This window comes from Rhinatrema bivittatum, chromosome 18 (assembly GCF_901001135.1).
Source record: "Rhinatrema bivittatum chromosome 18, aRhiBiv1.1, whole genome shotgun sequence".
NCBI lineage: Eukaryota > Metazoa > Chordata > Amphibia > Gymnophiona > Rhinatrematidae > Rhinatrema > Rhinatrema bivittatum.
Window position 1 is genome coordinate 27647519 of NC_042632.1, and position 24456 is coordinate 27671974.

The following is a 24456-nucleotide window of genomic DNA, read 5'->3' on the forward strand; positions in this document are numbered from 1 at the left end:
TTTCAAAATAGCATACGCGCATACTTTATAAAATGCCTGCCTCCGTGTATAGATCCGGGTTTTTATATGTACATGCTATATTGTTTTACATTCGTAAAATATACATGCATATGTTTGTAAAACAGGTAGATAAAGTAAGTGTTTCATTGCACTGTAAATATTTGCACATATTGAAACAGTGAACCATACAGAACTACACTGTATGGTTCACTGCTGCACAGGTTATAAAATATTAGGATAATTCTCCAGGTATTCACTTACATGTCCAAATCCAGTCTACCAATAGGTTTGAAAGTTAAGCTCTTTTATGGATAGAAAATTAAATTCCATGTGTGATGGGAAATAGTACAACAGTGGGTGTATACTTCCATCCCCTCGATCAGAATGAAGAATCAGACAATGAAATGCTACCAGAAAGTAGAAAGGCAAATAAAATTGGCAACACAATAATAATGGGAGAGCATTGCTAAAGTAAATGGCCCATCAGGACATGCCAGGGAGGAATGTTTTTGGGTGGCGTACATGACTGCTTCATGGAGCAGCTGGTCCTGGAACCAATGGGAGGGGGAACTGATTTAGATGTCATTCTCGATGGAATGTAGGACCTGGTGCAAGAGGTAACAGTAGTGGGGCCACTTAGCAATAATAATAATAATGCAATCAAAATTAGTATTACCGCTGGAGGGGAGAACATTAAGTAAAACAGTTGCATACTACTTGAAAAAGTCAGACTATGATAAAATGGCATTAGGAAAAAACTAAAAGGATTGGTTATAAAGGTTAAACATTTGCATGAGGTATGCACAGTATTTAAAAATACCATATTGGTGGCATAGATAAAATGTATTCCTCGCATTAAAAAAGGTCAAGGAAGACTAAACAATTGCCAGCATGGTTAAGTAGGGAGGTGAAATAGTGATGTGCTTTAGTTTTTGTTTAGCTTTTTTTTTAGTTTAATTTTGAATAATCTACACCTATGCCCAAATTTTCAAAGGGCCGTGTGCGTATAAACAGGGTTATGTGCAGTGGCTAGGCCTTGCACGCTACACGCATTTTAGAATGGGCTCGGCCTCGCACATAACCCCCGTTACGCGCAGAAGTGCCAGGCCCTGAGAAAGAGGCGGGCTGGGGGTGTGAATTGAGGGGGGAGGGGCAGGGCTGGGCAGGACCGAGGCCGGCTGGGACAGTGGCCATTAGCTGCTGTCCCAGGGAAGCGCACACTGGCTGCCAAACAGCATGCGGAAAATACTTCTGCTCCGGAGGAGCAGTAAATACTGAAAGAAAAAAAAATGTGGGTAGATAGGTAGGGGTTAGGGGTCAGAGAGGAAAGGGAAGGACGGTTAGGCGGGGGGGGGGGGGGTGGGGTAGGGAAGTTCCCTCCCAGTCCGCTCCTTAATTTAAGCAGACTGGGAGGGAACTGGGGAAGGCCCGATTGCGTCACCACGCGTAGGATATAAAATCCCTCCTCCTGCACGCTCAAGTCATAGGCCATCTGCACATGCGCGCAGCCATTGTATTTTATAACATGCACGCGCGCTCCTTTTAAAATCAATTTATTTATTATTTATTTGTTCACCTTTATATACCGCCATTCGTGTTAACTTCATGTCGGTTTACAGTTACCTCTAATTGTTTTAGTTCAAGTTCCTAAACCCTTGTTAGCCAGGTAGATTTGGGAAAGCCACCATTTATCCTTGGGAGTGAGCAAATAGAAATGGATCTGCTCTTTTTGGGATCTCCTGATCTAGAATGTACTCATTTTCTTAGTTATTTAAGAAAGATGGCATTTATTTTGGAGATATTTTATCTTGATCCTTCTTTACTCTTTTTTGAGGAAAATAAAATATTCTTGATATTTTTGGAATGGCATTATCCTCATAAAGCAATACTTCTCTTAAGAATTTTTTAAACATCTCTTCTGGTGATAACAAACGTGTCAATGGAAAATTTATAATTCTTAAATTCTTAACTCTTAACATGTTTTCTATATATTCAATTTCTTTATGCATAACAATGCTATCTCTAATAAACACATCACCAGAATTCTGCACCAATTGAACCTTATTTGTCAAAACACCCATATCTTTCTCACATTGATTAATTTTCCTAGTATGTTCATCTATCAACACCCTATTACCATTAATCACAGACGACAGTGAATTGTTCATCATCATAATGTTGTTATCAAGTCGCGATATCATCCGCCCTAGATCTACCAATGTCACATTTTCAGGTATTGCTACCGAGTCAATGCCACATTGAATATCAACTGGGAGTTTAACTTTAGCAACTTCTAAAGTTGGGGAAGGTCTTATTTCCAAAGTCCTAGGAGATTCAGGTGGTTGTAACTCACATGAGTCTCCTTGAACTGCTCCTACCAGTTTACTTGCCGCTTCTCTTGATGGTTCCAAATTCGGCTGCGGTGGAGATGAAGGTACCTCGCCAGGACTTAGGGAGACTAGCGATGTAGCTCCCAAACTGTCCTCATCCGGATTTTCCAACTGTCGAATGACATGTTGGTCCATGGGTCCAGTGCGGTACTGAAGGACGGGTGAAGATGTAAAGATTTTTGCCTTTCTTTTTCTACCCATCAAAACTGGATAGAAAGAGTTTAAGGGCCAAAATACAACGCCAAACTCCGGACTCTTCCGGGCTAAGCCGCACGCCCCTTCGGAGCGCGCGGCTTAGGAGGCGCGCCGCACTTCCGCAGTTTTTATAATCGGTAGAGTGACGCCCTGGCTGACGTCACTCAGCCGCGCCCCCAGCACTTCCTGCTGGCAGCTGGTTTCTTGGGGTCCTCGGAGCCAGGTAGGCCTCGGGGAAGGCAGACCCCCTCCTTCTCACTCGCTCACTCCCCAGACAATGCTCACCACACCGCGAATCTTGTAGTCGGTGGAGGGACGCCCTGGCTGACGTCACTCAGCCGCGCCCCCAGCACTTCCTGCCGGCAGCTGGTTTCTCGGGGTCCTCGGAGCCAGGTAGGCCTCGGGGAAGGCAGACCCCCTCCTTCTCACTCGCTCACTCCCCGGACAATGCTCACCACACCGCGAATCATGTAGTCGGTGGAGGGACGCCCTGGCTGACGTCACTCAGCTGCGCCCCCAGCACTTCCTGCCGGCAGCTGGTTTCTCGGGGTCCTCGGAGCCAGGAAGGCCTCGGGGAAGGCAGACCCCCTCCTTCTCACTCGCTCACTCCCCGCTATTTTGGAGATATTTTGGCTCAATTCTGTCAGGTTCCAGGGTTAACTTGGCGTGCTTTTGGGAGCTGTTGACACATGTGCTGCAAGGATATTGGATGAGTGTGTTAGTTACCCCATGAGCCGGTTTTGGAAAAAATCCCCCAGGCTGATATTTTCCTGCATGCAGTTAATTATTAAACTGGATTTGTTCTGTCTCCATATTGGTTTCTTCTTCACATTGAGGGACCAATATATTAAATGGTGAGAAACTTCAGAAATGGCACTGAAACAGCAAATAGTGCATATAAGTGCAGTTTGCACTTTTGCAAAGTTTTCATGTTTACATCAAATAGAATTTTGTACGTAGCTTTCTGCATATCAAATTTTATTCATATTCATAATTAATGACCTGCTGCAATGCAAAATGGTGCACAGTAACTCATTAACTATTAGCGCCTAAACAAATATGTAAAATTGAGTTCACAAGCCAAATTTCACAAAATTGGGCTTATTTGAGCATGCCATTTTGCAAACAGCATGTGCAGTTTTATCAAGCTTTAGTTAATATTATTTTATTATTTATTTATTTAGAGTTTTTATATACCGGCAATCATGAAAACATATCTTGCTGGTTTACATAGAATGGGGGTGCAATAAAATACATAGAACTTAAGAACAAAGAACTAGAACTGTGGTGACAGAAGGTACAGTTACATTTAACAAGGTGGCCAAACTTGGAGTAGGAAAAATAGAAAAGAGGATAGAAAATGGTTAAACAATATACAATTTAAATGTAGTATACAAAATAGATAAATGTTATAAACAAACGGCAAGGTGATTTAGGAGTTATTGGATTGTGTCATTGAGTTGTGTCCGGAAAGGCTTGCTTGAATAACCAAGTCTTAAGTTTTTTCCTAAAATTTGGGAGGCAAGGCTCCTGTCTGAGGTCTGTAGGAATGGAATTCCACAGTAGAGGGCCAGCTGTGGAGGTGGCACGATCTCTTACGGTAATGTGTTTGGTCGTTTTCGCTGGGGGAACCAGGAGGGAACCTCTATATGCATCTCTGGTAGGTCTAGTGGAATTATGTACTTGGAGAGGGAATTGGAGATCGAGAGTGGTGAGTTGATGTATAGTTTTATAGGTGATAGTTAAGGCTTTATACATGATGCGGAAGTATACGGGTAACCAATGAAGCTCTTTCAGGATGGGTGAAATGTGGTCTCTTTTCCTTGCGCCTGTCAGAATACGGGCAGCTGAATTTTGAACCATCTGTAGTGGTTTGGAGTATGATGAAGGTAGACCTAGCAATAGGGAGTTGCAGTAGTCCAGTTTCGAAAATATGTGTTTAACACGCCCCCTTTTTCCAGTATTGTGTATTGCAATTCATATTAACTATAGGGCTCAGTTTTGTTAATGAACATTAAAACCAAATAAAGTATTAATTATTTAAAGTTCCATACAAGTGGAAACTTGAAAGTCTATATTAAAACTAATCAAACTTATAAAAAGCATGAAAATGGAATTAAGTTATATAGAGAGTGGGTGGCTGTGATTGTGTGATGTGCTAGGTCAGGGCTGTTCTGATGTAAGAGAATACTGAAATGGTACAAAAAAAACCTTCCTTTTCTTTCATAGATTCTATTTCAACTATTGCCAAGTTGAGCCTTTTGATTAAAACAGACCAGGAAGCTAGATAATTTCTTTTCTAGTGTCTTTCTTTCCTGCCCACCCACCCGTGAGCTCATTCTTTGATTTGTAAATTCTCATCCCATGTAAAAGGACAAGAATCATTTCCACATCAAAACTCAATCGGGGATTGATCCTAGAACAAGGGAGTTACCTAGTCTTTTTCAATTAGATTAAATTTTCCCTTGCAGATTATTGCCAAATTAATATTAAATAGATCACATAAATTTAAAGGACTCTGATTTACACATTCCCACTCCCATAGCAATATCAATTAAGTAGGAACTCAACAATATGAAAATGCAGTCCAGGAGCAAGTTGGGGGGCCTTCTTTTGCATCAAGTGCCACATATATGATTATCTACCAGTTGTTGAGAAGTCATATGTGTGCGACTGTTGCTAAGAGCTCCTGGCTCTCATGAGTCTGATCTCTAGAGGCTAGATTGGCAGATCTGGAGGAGCTGAGGCAGATAATGAGGTATATAGAGGAGAACTTCAGGGACATAGTAGCCAAGTCCCAACTTCAGTCCAGCAGCCCCAATGCTGCTTTGGAAGAACAAGGTTACCTGGTCAAAGATCATCACCTTGGTGTAGAAGGACATGATCCTGTAGCAAGGACCTACTTTCCAGGTGATGCATTATCCTCTAACATTGAGGATGAGTCTCCAAGGGCTAGTCCCAGGAGGGAAGGGTTAGGTCAGCCGTCATGGTTGGTGAGTTGATTATTAGAAATGTAGATAGCTGGATGGCTGGTAGATATGAAAATCACTTGATAACTTGTATGCATCACTTAGATAAGATTTTAGACACTTTTGGAGCGGAGTCACCTATCATTCATGTGGGCACCAACAACATAGAATGGTGTGGGAGGGAGGTTCTGGAAGCCAAATTAGGATTTTAGGTAGAAAGTTGAAATCCAGAAATGAATTCTCTGAAATGCTCCCCATTCCACATGCAGTACCCCAGAGGCAGGCAGAGCTCCGAAGTCTCAATGCGTGGATGAGATGATGGTACAGAGAAGAGGGCTTTAGTTTTATTATGAACTGGGCAACATTTTGGGGAAGGGGGAGCCTATTCTAAAGGGATGGATTCCACCTTAACCACGGTTGAATCAGGCTGCTGGCCCTAGCCTTCAAAAAGGAGATTAGAACAACTTTTAAGCTAGAACATAGGGGGAAAGCCGACAGTCACTCAGCAGTGCATGGTTCAGAGGGGGGGGAGGTATCTTCAAAGGATACTAAAATAGAGGAGAAGTTAGGACATCCCAATAAAGAGATTCCTGCTTCAGGTATATTTTAAAAAGTTCTCATTATGAGTTTTTTCTTCTAAGGCCAGCTTCTTTTCAAATTCTTTTTTATTCCGATTTATGAATATTTACATCTAACTTGCCAGTGCTTATGCTTTTTCCTATTTTCCTCAGATGGATCCTTTTTCATGTAAGCTAATTAGTTAAAAGAGGTAATCCCCATGCCTTCTGATAGGGGTAGTAGCTGCCACGCCATACTGGTTACCCCCATGCATCCGTTTCTTAATTTCCAACTGTAGAAATTTAAGGATCGAGAGTGTTTATCCCATGCCCTTTTGAATTTGTTTACTGTTTTCGTCTTCGCCACCTCTTCTGAAAGGGCATTCTAGGCATCCACCATCCTCTCTGTGAAGAAATATTTCCTGACATTGGTTCTGAGTCATCCCACCTGGAGTTTCATATCATAACCTCTAGTTCTACTGTTTGGAAAAGGTTAGAGGAATGTCTATCATTAAAACTTTTCAGGTATCATATCTCCCCTGCACCTCCTCTCATCCAGGGTGTATATATTCAGATCTTTCAGCCTCTCCTCATAAGTCTTCCGATCCCACACAATTTTGGTCACCTTTCTTTGGACTGTTAGATGATCAAGAGGTTAAAGGGGCACTTAAGGTAGATAAAGCCATCATGGAAAGACTGAATGAATTTTTGTTTCAATAATTACTGAAGAGTATGTTGGGGAGATACCTGTGCTGGAAGCTGTTTTCAGTGGTAGTGATTCAGAAGAACTGATACAAATCACTGTGAAGCTGGAAGATATAATAAGGCAGATTGACAATTAAAGAGTAGCAGATCACCCAGACCAGATGGTATACACCCCAGACTTCAGAAGAACTCAGAAATGAAATTAAAGATCTGTTACTGTTAATTTGTATCTTATTGTTGGGATCATCTGCTGTGCTTAAAGACTTGAGGGTGGACAATGTAACCCTGATCTTTAAAAAGGGATCCAGAGGTGATCCTGGAAACTATAAGCCAGTGAATATGACTTCAGTGTCAGGAAAAATCATGGAAACTATTATAAAGAACAAAATCATAGAACATATAGAAAGACATGGTTTAATGTGACACAGCCAGCATAGATTTACACAAAGGAAATTTTGCCTGCTATATTTCTTTTGAAGAGATTAAAAAACATGTGGATAATGGTGAGCTGGTGGATGTAGTGTATTTGGATTTTCAGAAGATGTCTGACAAAGTGCCCCATGAGAGACTCCTGAGAAAATTTAGAAGTCATGAGAAAGGAGGCAATGGCCTATTGTGGATTGGAAACTGTTTAAATTATAGGAAGCAGAGAGTAGGACTAAATGGTCATTTTTCTCAGTAAACAGTGGAGTGCCTCAAGGATCTGTACTGAGACCGATGTTTTTTAATATATTTATAAATGATATGGAAAAGAACAAGTGAAATTATCAAATTTGCAGACAATACAAAATTATTCCAAGTTCTTAAATCACAAGCAGATTGTGAAAAATTGTAGAAGAACCTTGCAAGACTGGAAGATTGGGCATTTAAATTGCAGATGAAATCTAGGAATTATTAGGAAAAGAATGGAGAATAAAATGGTGAATGCCATAATGTCCTTGTATTGCTCTTTGGTGAGACCGCACATAGAGTATTGTGTGCAGTTCTGATTACCGCATCTCAAAAATTATATAGTTGCATCGGAAAAGGTACAGGGAAGGGAGACCAAAATGATAAATGGGATGGAACAGCTCCCTTCTGAGGAAAGACTAAAGAAGTTAGGTCAGTTCAGCTTGGAGAAGAGACATCTGAGGGGGGATATGATAGAGGTCTATAAAATCATAAGTGGTCTAGAATGGTAAATGTAAATCGACTATTTATTCTTTCAAAAAATACAAAGAAGTGTGCATGTAGCACATTCAAAATAAATCTGAGAAAATTATTTTCATTCAATGTGCAATTAAGCTGTGGATTTCATTACCGGAGGATGTGGTAAGGCATTTAGCGTAGCTGGGTTTAAAAAAGGTTTGTACAAATTCCTGGAGAAGTCAATAAACTGCTATTAACCAAGTAGGCTTAAAAAATAGCCACTGTTTATCACTGTGCAATAGCAGCTTGGGATCTATTTAATTTTTGGGATCTTGTCAGGTACTTGGACCTAGACTGGCCACTGTTGGAATCAGGATACTAGGCTTGATGAACTCTCGGTCTTACCCAGTATGGCAAGTTCTTATGTTTTTATGTTCTTAACATTTTAGAGCTATAATAAGAGCACTAATAAAAGAGAAGTTTCATGATAATAGATGATATGAAGAAAACTGCATCCTCAAAAAATGGTACTTCAGAGGTACCAATGGCAAGCAGTACAAATGTTGCTGTTCATTTTCTTTCCTGGGGACAGTCATTTTGGTGAAAGACTCACAAATGATATCACACACACATATTGGCTTTGATCTGAATAACCTGACTCTTGCATCATGGACCAAAGAACACTAATGTGAGTGATAAGTTCATTTGTCACCTATCCAAATATAGCTGCTCCCAGAAATTCGGGGGAAGCAAAATCAGCTCAATAGCCACGTGGCAGGCAAAGATCTGAAAAACAGTTTTGTGTTAGCAGTGGAAATCTGCTGAGAGCAAAGATCTTTGGGAAAGAAACTACCAAATACCAACAAAATAATTAGCGAGACTAGTCAAGCTGGCGTTTTCCCCATGTCCTGAAATGTGGACCCCATAGTTCCCTACTTACTAGATAACATCCGTTAAGATATATGAATTGAGTTGTTTGCTTTGCCACTGCACTGTTATACATAATGATTGACGTTGCTGATATTTTTATGTATTGCTCTATATTTGCAGGCCTACAATTAAGTTGTTCTAGATATAACTACAAGAGAATTGTAAGGTATGCACCTGTATTTTGCAAAGAGCTCCTACATTTTTATAGGAATTTAGAAAAGAGATATTATGTTAATGATTAATGGTTGATCATTGGATAAATTGCAGAATTGTATCATTTAGAAAATGAAATATTTCAGTGGTAAGAACTGAGTAGAGCATTGTCTTTGCTCATGGTGAATGCTTGCAAACTAAAGAGCAATCTGGGACCTGCCTCAGTAACAGTTTTGGGGGAAAAAATATATATATGTATATGCAGAAACATATATTGGGAGGGAAAAGCTTTTCTGCAGGTGAACAACTGTATAATGATGAAAAGACCCACAGTCTGGGGGGCTACAAAAATATATAATAAAACCCTCAGGAAAGTAAATTCCACAGGAAAGAGGCCAAGGAATGGAAAATAATAAGAAGGAAATAGATTTTTAATATAGGCTGACTATGAGATTAACAATATACACTCGGTGCACATCCCCCAAACCAGCAGATCAAGATGTAACCCTAGCTATGAATTCCCTCTGCTCAGCAAACTTCCTCAACTGATCGGGCTCATAATAAGAAGTTTGCCCGGAGGGTTAAAAGTCATAAGCATTGTAATTAATGAAAAAGCTTTAAAACTTAATAAATAAATAAAAGTCACTAGTAAAGTCTTTAAAAAGCCTTGTGTTTACTCAAGGTCGATTTATTCAGATTTTGGAAAGCCCTAACCTTAACCCCATGGAACAAAGAGACCTTTTTTTCAAAAAAAAAACCTCAGTACTGCACCCTGGTCAGGCTCCAAAGCAAATGAAACAAGAAGGGTAGCGCTAGTAACCTCTTCTGATGGGGATTCCAAAAAGTACAGTAGCAGTGGGTGCAAAGCCCTGAAAACTGCTTTATATAAACAGGCGTTTGACTGAGGGATTACTGAGCAGCAGTACTTTGCATCTGCCAACCGACGCCACAAAGCCTGGAATGCAGCCTCCATTGGGGGCTTCCTGGAAATTATTGGCATTCTTTGACGAGCCTTCCTCTCTTCCAATGCTGAATCTTGTTTTGTCTTTACAACATGTAGTTTTGCAACCTTTGACTATGTATGGGTTTTATGTAAACTGCCTCGGTCATTCCTCAGTAGAGTGCGGGATACGAGCTTATTGAAATAAATAAATCGATGCCCTGAGATCCGGGCCCCCATTCCCACAGCTGCTGCATTTTCAAAGGGAAGCCCTATGCTGACTTTCCCTTTGAAAATGAACTTGCAGTCCCAGGGATACGATGTACCTTTTGATCCAAGGTCTTCATTCTCTGAGCAGAATTAGGCAGCATCGGCGAAGGAAGTGGCATCAGCAGCCCACGTGGGCCAAAGGCAAGAAAGCAGCGTCAGTCGGTGGAGGAGAGAAGGTGCCATTGGGAAGGATCTGTGCCCTGGATTTTTTAAATAGCTATCAATGCACCTGGCCGCTGTGCTTCCTGCATTACCCCTTACTCTGTGCCTTGGGATGTATTTGCCACTGTGCATACTGTCATATCCCTTACTCAGTGCCTTCTGTGTGCGATGCCACTATGCCCACTGCCTTAACCCTCACTCTATGCCTTGGAGTTTTGATGTCACTGTGCCCGCTGCCTTAACCCTCACTCTATGCCTTGGCATGTTTTTGCCACTGTGCATACTGTCATAACCCTCACTCTATGCCTTGGCATGTTTTTGCCACTGTGCATACTGTCATAACCCTCACTCTATGCCTTGGCATGTTTTTGCCAGTCTGCTTGCTGCTCTGATCTGCATTCTGCTTTTTTGTGGTTTTGAGGCCACTATCCTTGCTGTCTTAACCCTCATGCTATACCTTGGGATGCTGACAATTGTTCTTCCTGCCTTACCCCTCGCTCGGTTTTTGGATGTGTTGATGCCACTGTGTGTTTTTCTTCTAATAAAAGTGACTGTCTGCACTATCGGATGTATTTTAATGCTCCAAACACCTAGCTTCTTGCACTATCCCTCACTCTAAGCCTTGGGCTGTTCATGCTACTGTTGATGCTGCTTTGCCCCGCTCATGTATCTTAGCACAGCGGTTCTCAACCGGTGTGTCACGACACACCAATGTGTCACCAAGCATCGGCAGATGTGTCGCGGCTCCCGGTGTACCACTGCCCCGCTTGTGCTTCCCTTCTCCCCAGGGGCAGGTCTGAAGAGTGGAAAGACGCTGCGCACCACCGCCGGCTGAAGACTGGAGAGACCTGTGCACCACCGGCTGAAGACTGGCGAGACCTGTGCACCGCCGGCGGGGCCGAAGAAGGGAGCGATGCATGCCACCAGCGGCGGAAGACTGGAGAGAGACCTGTGCGCCGCCGGCGGAAGACTGGAGAGAGACCTGTGCGCCACCGGCAGGGCCGAAGAAGGGAGTGATGCTGCTGCCACCGCTGGCTGAAGACTGGCGAGACCTGTGCACTGCTGGCGGGGCCGAAGAATGGAGATGCTGAGCTCCGCCACCAGTGGCTGAAGAGTGATCTGTGCGCCGCCGCCAGAGGCCAGGCCGGCAGGGCGAAGAGCGGAGAGACCCTGCACACCGCCGGAGGCGGTTGGAGAGACGTTGCACGCCGCCGGAGGTCAGGCCAGTGGCAGCTGATAAGCAGAGGCCAGGCTTATTGGGCCAAACAATGAGAAGAGGCTCCATGTGAGCTTGTGTGTGTGTGTGTGTGTGGTAGAATGGGTGCATGAGTGGCAGCTTTGTGTGTGTGTGGTAGAATGAGTGCATGAGTGGCAGCTTTGTGTGTGTGTGTGTGTGTGGTAGAATGTGTGCCTAGGTGCGTGAATGGCAGCTGTGTGTGTGTGATAGAATGGGTGCATGAGTGAGAGCTTGTGTGTGTGCATGGTACAATGGGTGCATGAGTGGCAGCTTTGTGTGTGTGTGTGTGGTACAATGGGTGCATGAGTGGCAGCTTTGTGTGTGTGTGTGTGTGTGTGTGGTACAATGGGTGCATGAGTGGCAGCTTTGTGTGTGTGGTAGAATGAGTGCATGAGTGGCAGCTTTGTGTGTGTGTGTGTGTGTGTGTGTGTGGTAGAATGGGTGCCTAGGTGCGTGAATGGCAGCTGTGTGTGTGTGTGTGTGTATGTGTGTGGTACAATGGGTGCATGATTGGCAGCTTTTTGTGTGTGTGTGTGTGTGTGTGTGATAGAATGGGTGCATGAGTGAGAGCTTGTGTGTGTGCATGGTACAATGGGTGCATGAGTGGCAGCTTTGTGTGTGTGTGTGTGTATGTGTGTGGTACAATGGGTGCATGATTGGCAGCTTTTTGTGTGTGTGTGTGTGTGATAGAATGGGTGCATGAGTGAGAGCTTGTGTGTGTGCATGGTACAATGGGTGCATGAGTGGCAGCTTTGTGTGTGTGTGTGATAGAATGGGTGCTTGGGTGCGTGAGTGAGAGCTTATGTGTGTGGTACAATGGGTGCATGAGTGGCAGCTTTGTGTGTGTATGTGGTAGAATGGGTGCCTGGGTGCGTGAGTGAGAGCTTGTGTGTGTGGTACAATGGGTGCATGAGTGGCAGCTTTGTGTGTGTGTGGTACAATGGGTGCATGAGTGGCAGCTTTGTTTGTGTGTGTGTGTGTGGTACAATGGATGCATGAGTGGCAGCTTTGTGTGTGTGTGTGGTACAATGGGTGCATGAGTGGCAGCTTTGTGTGTGTGTGTGTGGTACAATGGGTGCATGAGTGGCAGCTTTGTGTGTGTGTGTGGTACAATGGGTGCATGAGTGGCAGCTTTGTGTGTGTGTGTGGTACAATGGGTGCATGAGTGGCAGCTTTGTGTGTGTGTGTGGTACAATGGGTGCCTGAGTGGCAGCTTTGTGTGTGGTACAATGGGTGCATGAGTGGCAGCTTTGTGTGTGTGTGTGGTACAATGGGTGCATGAGTGGCAGCTTTGTGTGTGTGTGGTACAATGGGTGCATGAGTGGCAGCTTTGTGTGTGTGTGTGGTACAATGGGTGCATGAGTGGCAGCTTTGTGTGTGTGTGTGGTACAATGGGTACCTGGGTGCGTGAGTGGCAGCTTTGTGTGTGTGTGTGTGGTACAATGGGTGCATGAGTAGCAGCTTTGTGTGTGTGTGTGTGTGTGTGTGTGTGTGTGTGTGTGTGGTACAATGGGTGCATGAGTGGCAGCTTTGTGTGTGTGTGGTACAATGGGTGCATGAGTGGCAGCTTTGTGTGTGTGTGTGGTACAATGGGTGCATGAGTGGCAGCTTTGTGTGTGTGTGTGTGTGTGTGGTACAATGGGTGCCTGGGTGCGTGAGTGGCAGCTTTGTGTGTGTGTGTGGTACAATGGGTGCATGAGTGGCAGCTTTGTGTGTGTGTGGTACAATGGTGCATGAGTGGCAGCTTTGTGTGTGTGTGTGTGGTACAATGGGTGCATGAGTGGCAGCTTTGTGTGTGTGTGGTACAAATGGGTGCATGAGTGGCATCTTTGTGTGTGTGTGTGTGTGAGGTAGAATGGGTGCCTGGGTGCGTGAGTGGCAGCTTTGTGGGTTGTGGTGGAATGGGAGCAAGAGCATTTGTGTGTGATTGACAGCTTCTATGTAAGTGACAGGGTCAGAGGTGATGTGTTTCCGTGAGAGAGAGACAGCGACTGGTCAGCGAGGTGACTGGTGTGTGTGAGAGAGAGACAGAGACTGTTCAGGGAGGTGACTGGTGTGTGTGAGAGAGAGACAGCGACTGGTCAGGGAGGTGACTGGTGTGTGTGAGAGAGAGAGACAGAGACTGGTCAGGGAGGTGACTGATGTCTGTGTGAGAGAGACAGTGACTGGTCAGGGAGGTGACTGGTGTCTGTGTTAGGAAGAGCTACTAATTAGGGAGGTTACTGGTCTGTGTGAGACAGAGACTGGTTATGATTGGTTGTGGGCCCTAAGGAAGAGTACTGTGAGAACAGAGATTCAGCAGCCACTGCTGCTTCTGGTGAGTGCTATTGGCCTGCAAGGGAAAGGAGTAGGAGAGTTGCTGGAGAGGGTAAGTAAAGGCGGCTTTTTAAGCTTATTTTTCTTGATTGACTGCCATTTTAATTATTAGGTATTATGTGTTGTGTCTGCTGTTTTGAAATATTTTATTGATATTTGGACAATGTGTAATCATTTTTATGAGTTTTTAATTGTTGTATGTTATTCTGTTCATCAGATGTTTGTAACATTTATTAGTATAGTTTTACAATTGTTTCTAAGTGGGTTTCTATCTATAGCAACTTGGCTTGCTCTGTTTTCCTAATAGGAGGTGTATTAGTGTTTAGGGCCTGGTTAAATATTTGTAGTGGTAAATTACTGTCTTTTCATAAGGAGGGGTATTGTGCCTGCCAGTAAAGGGAGTTTGTTTTGCTTTTACTGAGATGTCATCAGAACCAGAATATCTTTTTTTGTATGGTAAGTTGTACGGGTATTTATTTATTTATTTATTTATTTAAAAGTTTTTTATATACCGCACATGGGATCACTTACGTGTCCGTCTAAGCGGTTTACAAATTTACAAACACAATAAAACAAAGTTTACATACTTAGTATAATCAAAATTTACATACATAGTAGAGTAAAATAGTACCTAATAGTAGCGGAAACAAAGGGGTATGAAAAAGTTTGAGGGGGTGATTTAGGTGCGGGTACTGTAATTGTATGCATCGTTAAATAAGAAAGTTTTAATCATCTTTTTAAAATCGTTTCGATTGGGTGTCATCCGGATATGGTCTGGTATGGAGTTCCACAAGGATGGGCCGTAAACTGAAAAGGCTCTTTTTCTTGTTAGTGCTAGGCTGGTAGATCTGACTGACGGTATTTCTAATAAGCATTTGTCTGTTGATCGGAGTTGTCTTGTTGGTTTGTATATGTGCAGCATAGAACAGATCCATACGGAGTTGGAGTTGTAAAGCAGATTGTGAATGGTAGTTAAGATTTTGTATTTTATCCGATGAGTAATGGGGAGCCAGTGTAGGTATTGTAGTGTCGGGGAGATATGTTCTCTTTTTGGTTGGTTGAAAATCAGTCTGGCAGTAGCATTCTGGATAAGCTGAAGTGGGTGTAACGTGGATAATGGTAGTCCAATGTATAGTGCGTTACAGTAGTCCAAATTTGATAATATTAAGGCCTGTGTTACGGTTCGGAACGGCCCTAGTTCTGCTTTGCACCCATTTTTGGGGGTCGAGGGGGTTCCTGAGAATGCAGAATGTATATTTACATTTTGCCCCATGGCGGTCACATGTTCAGTAGGGATGTGAATCGTTTTTTGACGATTTAAAATATCGTCCGATATATTTTAAATCGTCAAAAATCGTTAGAGGCGATATTTAATAGGAATTCCCCTGATTTATCGTCAAAAATCGTAAATCGGGGGAAGGGGGAGGGGAAGGGGGAGGGCGGGAAAACCCGGCACACTAAAATAACCCTAAAACCCACCCCGACCCTTTAAAATAAATCCCCCACCCTCCTGAACCCCCCCAAAATGCCTTAAATTACCTGGGGTCCAGTGGGGGGGGTCCCGGTGTGATCTTTTACTCTCGGGCCTCCGGTGCGTTGTAGAAATGGCGCCGGCGCTACCTTTGCCCTAGCGCCGGCGCCATTTTGTTTTTTGTCCCCCTACGTCAGGAGCGTAGGAGATCGCTCCCGGACCCCCGCTGGACCCCCAGGGACTTTTGGCCAGCTTGGGGGGGGCCTCCTGACCCCCACAAGACTTGCCAAAAGTCCAGCGGGGGTCCGGGAACGACCTCCTGCACTCGAATCGTTTTGCCGTACAAAATGGCGCCGGCCATACGCCGTATGGCCGGCGCCATTTTGTACGGCAAAACGATTCGAAATCGGAGCGGCCTCAGAGGGAACTTTCTTTCGCCCCCCCCCCCCTCACCTTCCCCTCCCTTCCTCTACCTAACCCACCCCCCCCCGGCCCTATCTAAACCCCCCCCCCCCCCCTACCTTTGTCCACGGATTTATGCCTCCCAGAGGGAGAAGTAAATCCACGTGCGCCAGTGGGCTGCTGGCGCACTGAGACGCAACCCGGGGGCGGTTCCGGAGGGCGTGGCCACGCCCCCGGGCCCACCCCGAAACACCGCATCCCGCCCCCAAAACGCCGCGTCGATCGGCCCCGCCCCCCGACACGCCCCCGACAAAAAAACCCCGGGACTTACGCGAGTCCCGGGGCTCTGCGCGCGCCGGCAGGCCTATGGAAAATAGGCGCGCAAGGCCCTGCTCGCGTAAATCCGGGTGGATTTACGCGAGCAGGGCTTTTAAAATCCGCCCTCAAATGTAGTTTTCAGTACGTACAGATTTTTTCATGTGGAAATCTGCATTGTTTATACATCTTTTCAATAATATAACATACTATCGTGTCAGTTTCCAAAACCCATATACTCGCATATATTGTAGCAATTTTTAAAAGCCACATAACATGGATAAAGTGTAATTACATATCTGAAATCCATTTTTAAGCCTGTGAATGCTTTTGAAAATCAGGCCCCCATATATTGTGCGTGTAATAACTCTGTTTATAAAGCAAAGGCAATTGTTTTATAAAGTTGGCATGCGCGTCCCTTGCTTATGTAAATATTTACTGATGCGCATACTTCCAAGCACTCGTTCGCCAAGACCTACACCAGTCGATCCAGAACTTCACCAGTTCACCCACATCCTCTACCAGTTCAGCCACAGACTCCACAGCTTTCTCCAGACTCTGCACCCAAAAACTGCAGACAAAAGAGAAGTCAGATTTAATTTCCATGATGTGATTAGCAAGTGGAAAAGCAGGCATGCATGTTTGATGAAGTATATGCATACTTCATTTATAAGATGGGTATATGAGTGCAAACTGCAGAAACTGGCCCTGGAAGCCCCTTGGAATGCTCTCTCAGTGCAGGCACACTCTTCTGTACAGCAGCGGCAGTACAAGCATGCTTCTGTCCTTTTGAAAATTCACTTACTGCACACAGAGGCTTTACTTACACAGGTATGGGCTGATTTTACAGGCACACCCCCGCTGAAAGCCTTTGAAAATTGACTCCTAATGTCAACAAACAAGTTATAGGTGATTCCATTGTATTGAAATAACTTACGCATTACCCTCTTCCATCACATCATTGCTAGTCGCAAGTGTATTAAATTAATTCCCATGGAAAAGGTGCTTGCTACATTTGTTTGTTGTCCTTTATTTCTACATATTCAGTTGGGTTAACACAGCATCCACACCTCTTTATTTACATTCAGGCCAATACAGTACGGTGCGCTCGGCCGAGCCCACCATTTAGTTGGACGATTGGTCGCGCGTTTTCGACATGCATCTATTACCCCTTATACTGTAGGGGGTTTTTGTGCATCGAAAACGCGTGGCTAACCCACCCGAAAACTAATAGCGCTCATCACATGCAAATGCGTGTTGATGAGACTATTAGTCGCCCAGGATACTGAAAGCAAAATGCGTGGCCAAGCTGCACATTTTACGCTCAGAAATTAACGCCTGCCCAAGGGCTTTTCTGTACACCCTCCGACTTAATATCCTAGCGATATTAAGTCGGAGGGTGGTTAGAAAAACAGACGCTCAGTTTTACCAGTGTCCATTTTCCTAACCTGTGGCTGTCAGCAGGTTTGGAAACTGACGCCGGTAAAATTGATCGTTGGTTGTCGGAACCTGCTGACAGCCACCTCTACCACTAAAAAGGAGGTGCTAGAGACACGCTATTGTTCCTAGCACCTCTTTATTAGCGTGACCCCTCATTTAAATAAAGAATCGCATGCTCAGGAGAGGTGGCTGGGCGCGCGTTGAGAGAGCTAGCACGCAACATGGAGCGCCCGCTCTCCTGCGATTCCTACTGTATCGGCCTGATTGGAAATTCATAAATTGTGCAGCTAACATAAAGAGACATTTCTTACCAACCTAGTATCTGACAAACAGCATATCAATAAGTTGTTCGAAATTTGATTTAAAAGCAACTGAAGTTGAGCACTCTTTATTAGAAATCCGTGTTTATTCAGTAATTTATGCTGTGTTATCAGACTACGGTGTTTCACAAACCTTATCAACTTCACATTGTGCTTTTTCTCAGCTAAAAAAAATAGAGGATAACTTTCAAACAACGTTGCGTGTCAGCTTAAATGGGCATAAATAGCTTTGTGCAGAATTATGATAATATTTTATTGCCCGCGCATACTAGATATGCAAGTATTATAAAATACGTGCGCCATACTGTACATGCACAGGTGTGCTTACGCGTGAATATGTTCAATGCATTGAATGCACATATTTTTCCTACCTATTTGAAAAATGCACACACCTATATTGTACACGCAAAAATAAAGTAGGACTTGTGTAAATCAGTATATTTTAAAACATGTGCACAGAATTGAAGTTACCAGTTTTAGCAAATACTCCACGAGTTCGCCCAGTTCTTCTCCAGGTCTTTGAGACCCTGCTGGTTCTTCAGTCTGAACTCCCCATAGTTCACCCAGACCTCCCACCTGACCAATCGTATACAATAAACATGTTTAAGGTCACTTAAGAGTAATTATCAGGTGTAAAATTACACAAGGAAGTTGGCAATCTACTTGCGCGTCTTTTAAAATAGTAACTTACCCGTGTAAATGTTGGTCCTGCCCCCCTTTTACAGGTGTATATGTGCATGCGAAAACAAAAATACACACGTATGTTTGATGTTTATAAAATAGTACATGCGCAAGTAGTTGCTGCTAATGCACCTATGTTTGGAACTCTTTAAAATTCACCCCTTAATGTATAGTGTTTGCTTATCTTTGGACCTGCAGAACCAACCTGGCTGAGAAACACTAAACTGTGTTCTTCCAAAAAAAAACAAACCAGAAGCCGGATCTGAGAAGCAAATCAAGTTCGAGCACTGCTCCCAGCACAGAATAAATTAGGAGAGAATTCAAAGGGAAGAGAGCAAGGCATATCAAACTCTAATGCTACAAATCATTATCATCCATAAAATAAGGGCAACGTGATTCATTCAAGGAAGAATACTCAGCAGCTCCTTTATGAGTGACATTTCCTTTATGGTTTATTAGCATAATAAATGTTAATTTTATGGTATAGAATATTATTGGTTTGGTTCCCTTCTAGTGCTTATTTATTTGACTTGGGTCTTCTTAAAACAATGTTTTAAAATAAAAAAATAATAAGGCATTTCTTAAATAAGCATTAAAATTATCCAGTGTTAGAAACTGCAGGAACAAAGGATTTGAAAAACCCTTTGTCATGGATACAGTCTCCTGAGTTATTGGCACTCCGTGTTCCCTAGTCTTAAAGTTTATTTGTTAAAGCATCAGAACTGTAGACCTTTGGACACCCTGACTGGGGTGTGGCCCAGATTTCCTGAGCTCAGCATGGATGTAACTAGTACACTTCAGAAGAAGATATTTCTCTGTTTACGCAAGGGGAGAGACGAGAGAGAGGGGAGAGATGTCAGAAGCATTCAAATACCTCAAAGGTATGAATGTCACAAATGTTTCATTTGGAAGGAAGCTTTAGAACAGGAAGTCATGATAAATGGATCCAAGGGAGTAGACTCAGGGGTAACATATAAAAACAAATCATTTCTTATTTCTAGAGCACCTTTGCAATTGTAGCTGAAGGCTGTTTACAGCATGTTTTAGGTACAGTAAGTCCCTTCTCAAAAGAGCTTACAATCTAAACAGGTCAAATGGTTGTGGATAAATGGTACTGCTATCCCTGGGGGAAACAGTGGAGGTAAAAACAGCAACAGAATTCAACAAATGCCTCCCTAACTCAGGGCTTAGTGCCAACCCCACTCAAACTCGCTATCCTGAAACCCCTTCTAAAAAAGCCCAATCTATCTCCAGATAATTTAGCCAACTTTCGGCCAATAGCCAATCTCCCATTTATAGCTAAAATCCTTGAAAGAATAGTCATTCATCAACTCTGCAAATTCTTAGACGACAACAACATCCTCGCCACAACGCAATTTGGCTTCCGCAAATCCCGAAGCACTGAATCCCTTCTAATTTCTCTAACCGACAACAATCTTTTCAACCTAGAGAAAAAACAACCGTGCCTTCTGATCCTCCTTGATCTTTCAGCGGCATTTGACACTGTAAACCACAAGATCCTCCTAGACCGACTAGCAGAGATTGGTATCAAAAACACCGCACTCAACTGGTTTAAATCCTTCCTACAAGACAGGTTCTATAAAGTTAAGATCAACAATAATGAATCTCAACCAATCAGCACAAATCTAGGCGTCCCTCAAGGATCCTCCCTATCACGACCTTATTCAACATCTACCTGCTCCCTCTCTGTAAGCTACTTTCGAAGTTAAATCTAATCCACTACCTATATGCAGACGATGTCCAAATTCTCATTCCAATTTCCAAATCTTTGCAAGAAACCCTTCATTTCTGGAATTCATGCTTCCTCTCCATATCAAATCTCCTTGCTGAACTCTGCTTAATTCTCAATGCCAACAAAACTGAATACCTCCTAATTACCCAAGATGGCAACTACCAACTCTCCAACTCTCATCCTCCAGCACCACCACCTCTTTCTCCCCGGGTCAGAAACCTAGGAGTCACCATGGATAACCAACTGAATTTCAAAAACTTTATCAGTAACACCGTAAAAGAATGCTTCTTCAAACTCCAAGTTCTAAAAAGACTCAGACCCTTACTTCACCCCCACGATTTCAGATCAGTTTTGCAAGCAATCATATTTTCTAAAATTGATTACTGCAACTCCCTTTTACTTGGGCTCCCAGCTATCTCCCTAAAACCTCTACAAATGCTCCAAAATGCCACTGCCAGGATTCTAACTAAAGCAAAAAAAAGGGACCACATAACTCCAATTTTAAAGAATCTCCACTGGCTCCCTATAAAATATAGAATCCTCTACAAAGCCCTCTCAACCATCCATAAATCGATTTACAAAACCTCATACCTCGACCTCAGGATCCCATTGCAACTACATTCTTCATCCCGTCCGTTGAGATCAGCGCAAAAAGGCTCTCTAAAAACCCCTCCACTCAAAATATCTCCTAACAAAAGAGCCTTTTCCACAGCAGGTCCTAACCAATGGAACTCTCTCCCTGCTGATCTCAGGCTCGAACAATGCCCCATCACATTCAAGAAAAGACTTAAAACCTGGCTTTTCACACAAGCCTATGCCTGAGTTGGACTTTACTACACCATCCCTTTCTGGACAATTTCATTTTTATCCCACTTTGATTAATAATACTAAAATTAACTGCAAACCCCTTTTGCCAATTTTCAACCACTTGTTACATGAGTGATTCATCCTAATTGCTAGTATATAAGATTGCTATTATTTGAACTGATGTTCTTATAATGTGTTATTTATTTTCAATTTTCTCCAAGTTACTCTTTTCCTTGTTCTCTGTAAGACTCACTTGTTAAGTCATTTCAATGTTATATGTAAACCGAAGTGATTGGTAACTTTGTTACCAGAACCTCGGTATATAAAAATGCTAAATAAATAAATAAAATAAACAAACAAAAAAAAAAAAGAACAAAGAAGCTATCCCAGCTTAAAAAAAAAAAAAGTCTACAATAAACAGAATTGAAGAAAATGGAAAACAAGGGAAAAAAGAATTGCAGAGCAATTTGTATGGGTGCTTTTTTTCAGTAAAAAAAAAAAAAAAAAAAAAAACCCAATTTTAAAACATATCATAAGGGCCCTTGAGCAGAGCTGTCCTTGGGTGGGGCAGGCAAGGACAGTCTGATTTTGGAGGTTCTCACGCTGCCATGTTGGCCTTGCTCCCTTATGTCTCATATCACTTCCCGTTCCTCAGAAGTGCAATCCAGGCAGGAGCTGCAGTGGCCCATGCATGGAAGCATCTGTCCCAGGTCAGAAGGCATAGGCCCCGCCCCCCGCTCACCCTTCAATTTCAGGGGGCTTCCTGCTCCAATATCTCTGGAGGGGTGGGCCTGTCAGGGGCTGGATCATCCTCAACCGCACTCTCTCTAGGGTCACTCATGCCCCAATTCACAATCCTAGTCCAGATGTAAATTGACAGAGATTATGTAAGAGCTATCGTCAGTAAGACAATCATGCTCTCAATATACAGGAATTCCAATTTTACAAACTAATTTATGAGAAGGAAGTCCACTTAATGTTGAGTGGGTTCAGAAAAGGAGCATGTTTTATGGTAATAGGCACTTTACCGCAATTTGTGCTAATATCTATGTGAAGAGCTAAGTTACTGCAAATTGCGATAACGTTTTTGCACTTTGAGATGCCAGAATGTGGTATTTCCTACATACAACCACTGGGGGGACGAGAGAGAGATATTCCTCACTCCGAGGGTCATCAAATCTTCACAAGAGAGCACTGTTCTGTTCATACATCTCACTTTGAATGTCAAAGTGGCCCCTAACCCCTACACTAATACCTAAACCTCACCTCGAGTTACTAGGTGGGCCTCCCATAGGGATACAAATACCTATCTAGTGTGAGGGCATTATGGCTAGTCTCTCTCTCTCTCTCTCTCGCTCATATCTGAGGTTCCTGATAGCTAGGTAATCACAGGGCTTAACGCTACTGAAATGCCATAGGGCTTCACAAAATGGTATGCTTGCCCCTAACTCCTCCCCTTTTTCAGATTTGCATCGCACTATCGCATGCGTTAAAGGCATTTTCACATGCGATAAGGCCTTAACGCCTGCATTAAAGGCGTTTTCACATGCAATAAGGCCTTAACGCATGCGAAAACGCCTTATAGCATTTTGATAAATGAGAGGGTCTGTTGGATGCTAAGGCTGCTGTTCTGGTGTGGTGGGGGCAATTCCAATTATGGGATTGATCCATCAGCTTAATTGGGACAAAGGAATTTTTTTCAGTCTTGGACTGGATCCATTCTTTTTCCAATTTATTTCAGTTTATCTCCACCCCACCCCACCCCCCACCCCCTCCCTCACTGATTGTTCAAGGCCAGAGCCTTAAGTTTATGGGAGAAATTAATTTTGGTTTCCAGCTTTTATAGAGAGAAACCAATCCTGAAAATGTAGGTGCTAGAGTTTGAATGATTTGGGAGGTAATGTGTGCACAGACAAAAATTCATAAGCAATCAGAAACATTTCTTGAGATGTACCTAGAAATCCAGTGGCAGGGGAATCCTTTCAAACACGTAAATGCTGAAAAATTATTTTATGTGTGCACTAAGGCTTAAAATTCTTTACCATATTGCTTTGCAGTCAACATAGCTCCTCTCTCTTGCAGTCCAGACAAAAGATGTGTGAAAGTGAAAATTAGTTTTATGCCTTTGCAGAAAATTTGCTTACAATATCTACTTGCGTACATTTTTCACCATAGTATTTTAAGGGGAAACAGGTGTGAGAAACTAGATGAAGATCACCGAAAATCAGTTTTTTTTTTCACTGCTTTTCCAAAACGCCTTTCTGCCAGCTCATCCTCCCCAGGTGCTGCCTGCATGTGTGCTTCTAAGGCACTGAAATTATGCAGCACGTTTTGCTTCCATCTGGGTGATGAACACTCTATAGGTCATAATTATACGTTACTCGATCCATTTTAAAACTGCATACCTGTCCCTGATTCCTAAGCGTGCGGGCTCTAGGACCCAGCGGCAACCCTCCCGCCCTTGGTCTAACTGGTTTATGGGTTGACACATGTACCTGCCGTGACGTACGAGTGCAACAGGTGTGCTTTATAGCAAGTGAAAGAGCACAGGCAGTGTCTTAAGCAGGTCACAGAGGAGAAGCAGGCAGAGTGCGGGAGCTCTTCTTCTCGGGATTGGGAGGCTAGAAAAAGGAGCCAAGTGAAACAGCAAAAAAAAAAAAAAAAAGTAACAAGTATGCCCAGGCTGAGCTACAGGAAAGGGACGAAGAGCCTCTAGAAACAGCCGTCTAACAAGGGATGACTTCTTGGAGCACCGAGGCAGTGTGCGCGGCAATGAGAAGGCGGCAGAGAAAGAAAAAAGAGGACCAGAGCCGAGTAGTGACCTCCAACCTGCCTTTCGAGCGCTGCCAATGGAAGGACAACCCAAACCAGGACTATGATACCAATGAAATCAAGACTACAAAATACACCGTCCTGTCCTTCCTCCCCAAAAACCTCTTCGAACAGTTTCACCGTTTCGCTAACCTATATTTTGTGGCTGTGGCGGCGCTGAACTTTGTCCCAGTGGTGAATGCTTTTCAGCCAGCAATTTCCTTGGTCCCCATCACTGTCATTCTGTCTATCACTGCGATCAAGGATGCCTGGGAGGATTTTAGGAGACGCAAGTCAGATAAAGAGATTAATAGCATGGGCTGCCTCGTCTATAGCAGGTAAGCAACGCAGGCTAAAACCTGAAGATAAATGTAAATCTGTAGGTGCGTGGCACTCTGAGGACATTTTTGGAAGGCTCTTTTTCTGCTTTCTGGAATTCTCTATGTGCATTACTTCCGCTTCGCTCTGTATGTGTAACCGTGATAGACTGACACATTTGTCGAC

General features: G+C 43.3%; 1 protein-coding gene across 10 annotated transcripts in view; it reads left to right on the plus strand.

Annotated features, from left to right (window-relative positions):
• ATP10B (ATPase phospholipid transporting 10B (putative)) overlaps nucleotides 1-24456 on the plus strand; it is a 458548-nt gene that overhangs the window by 291327 nt on the left and 142765 nt on the right. The window contains exon 1 of one of the 10 annotated variants that reach the window (XM_029583382.1): nucleotides 23694-24290. The exons of the other annotated variants lie outside the window; for them this stretch is intronic. Coding sequence (XP_029439242.1) covers nucleotides 23878-24290 — 413 coding nt within the window. The 5' untranslated portion in view covers nucleotides 23694-23877. Of the gene's footprint in view, nucleotides 1-23693; nucleotides 24291-24456 lie in introns of those variants that run through there. 10 annotated transcript variants of the gene reach the window in all.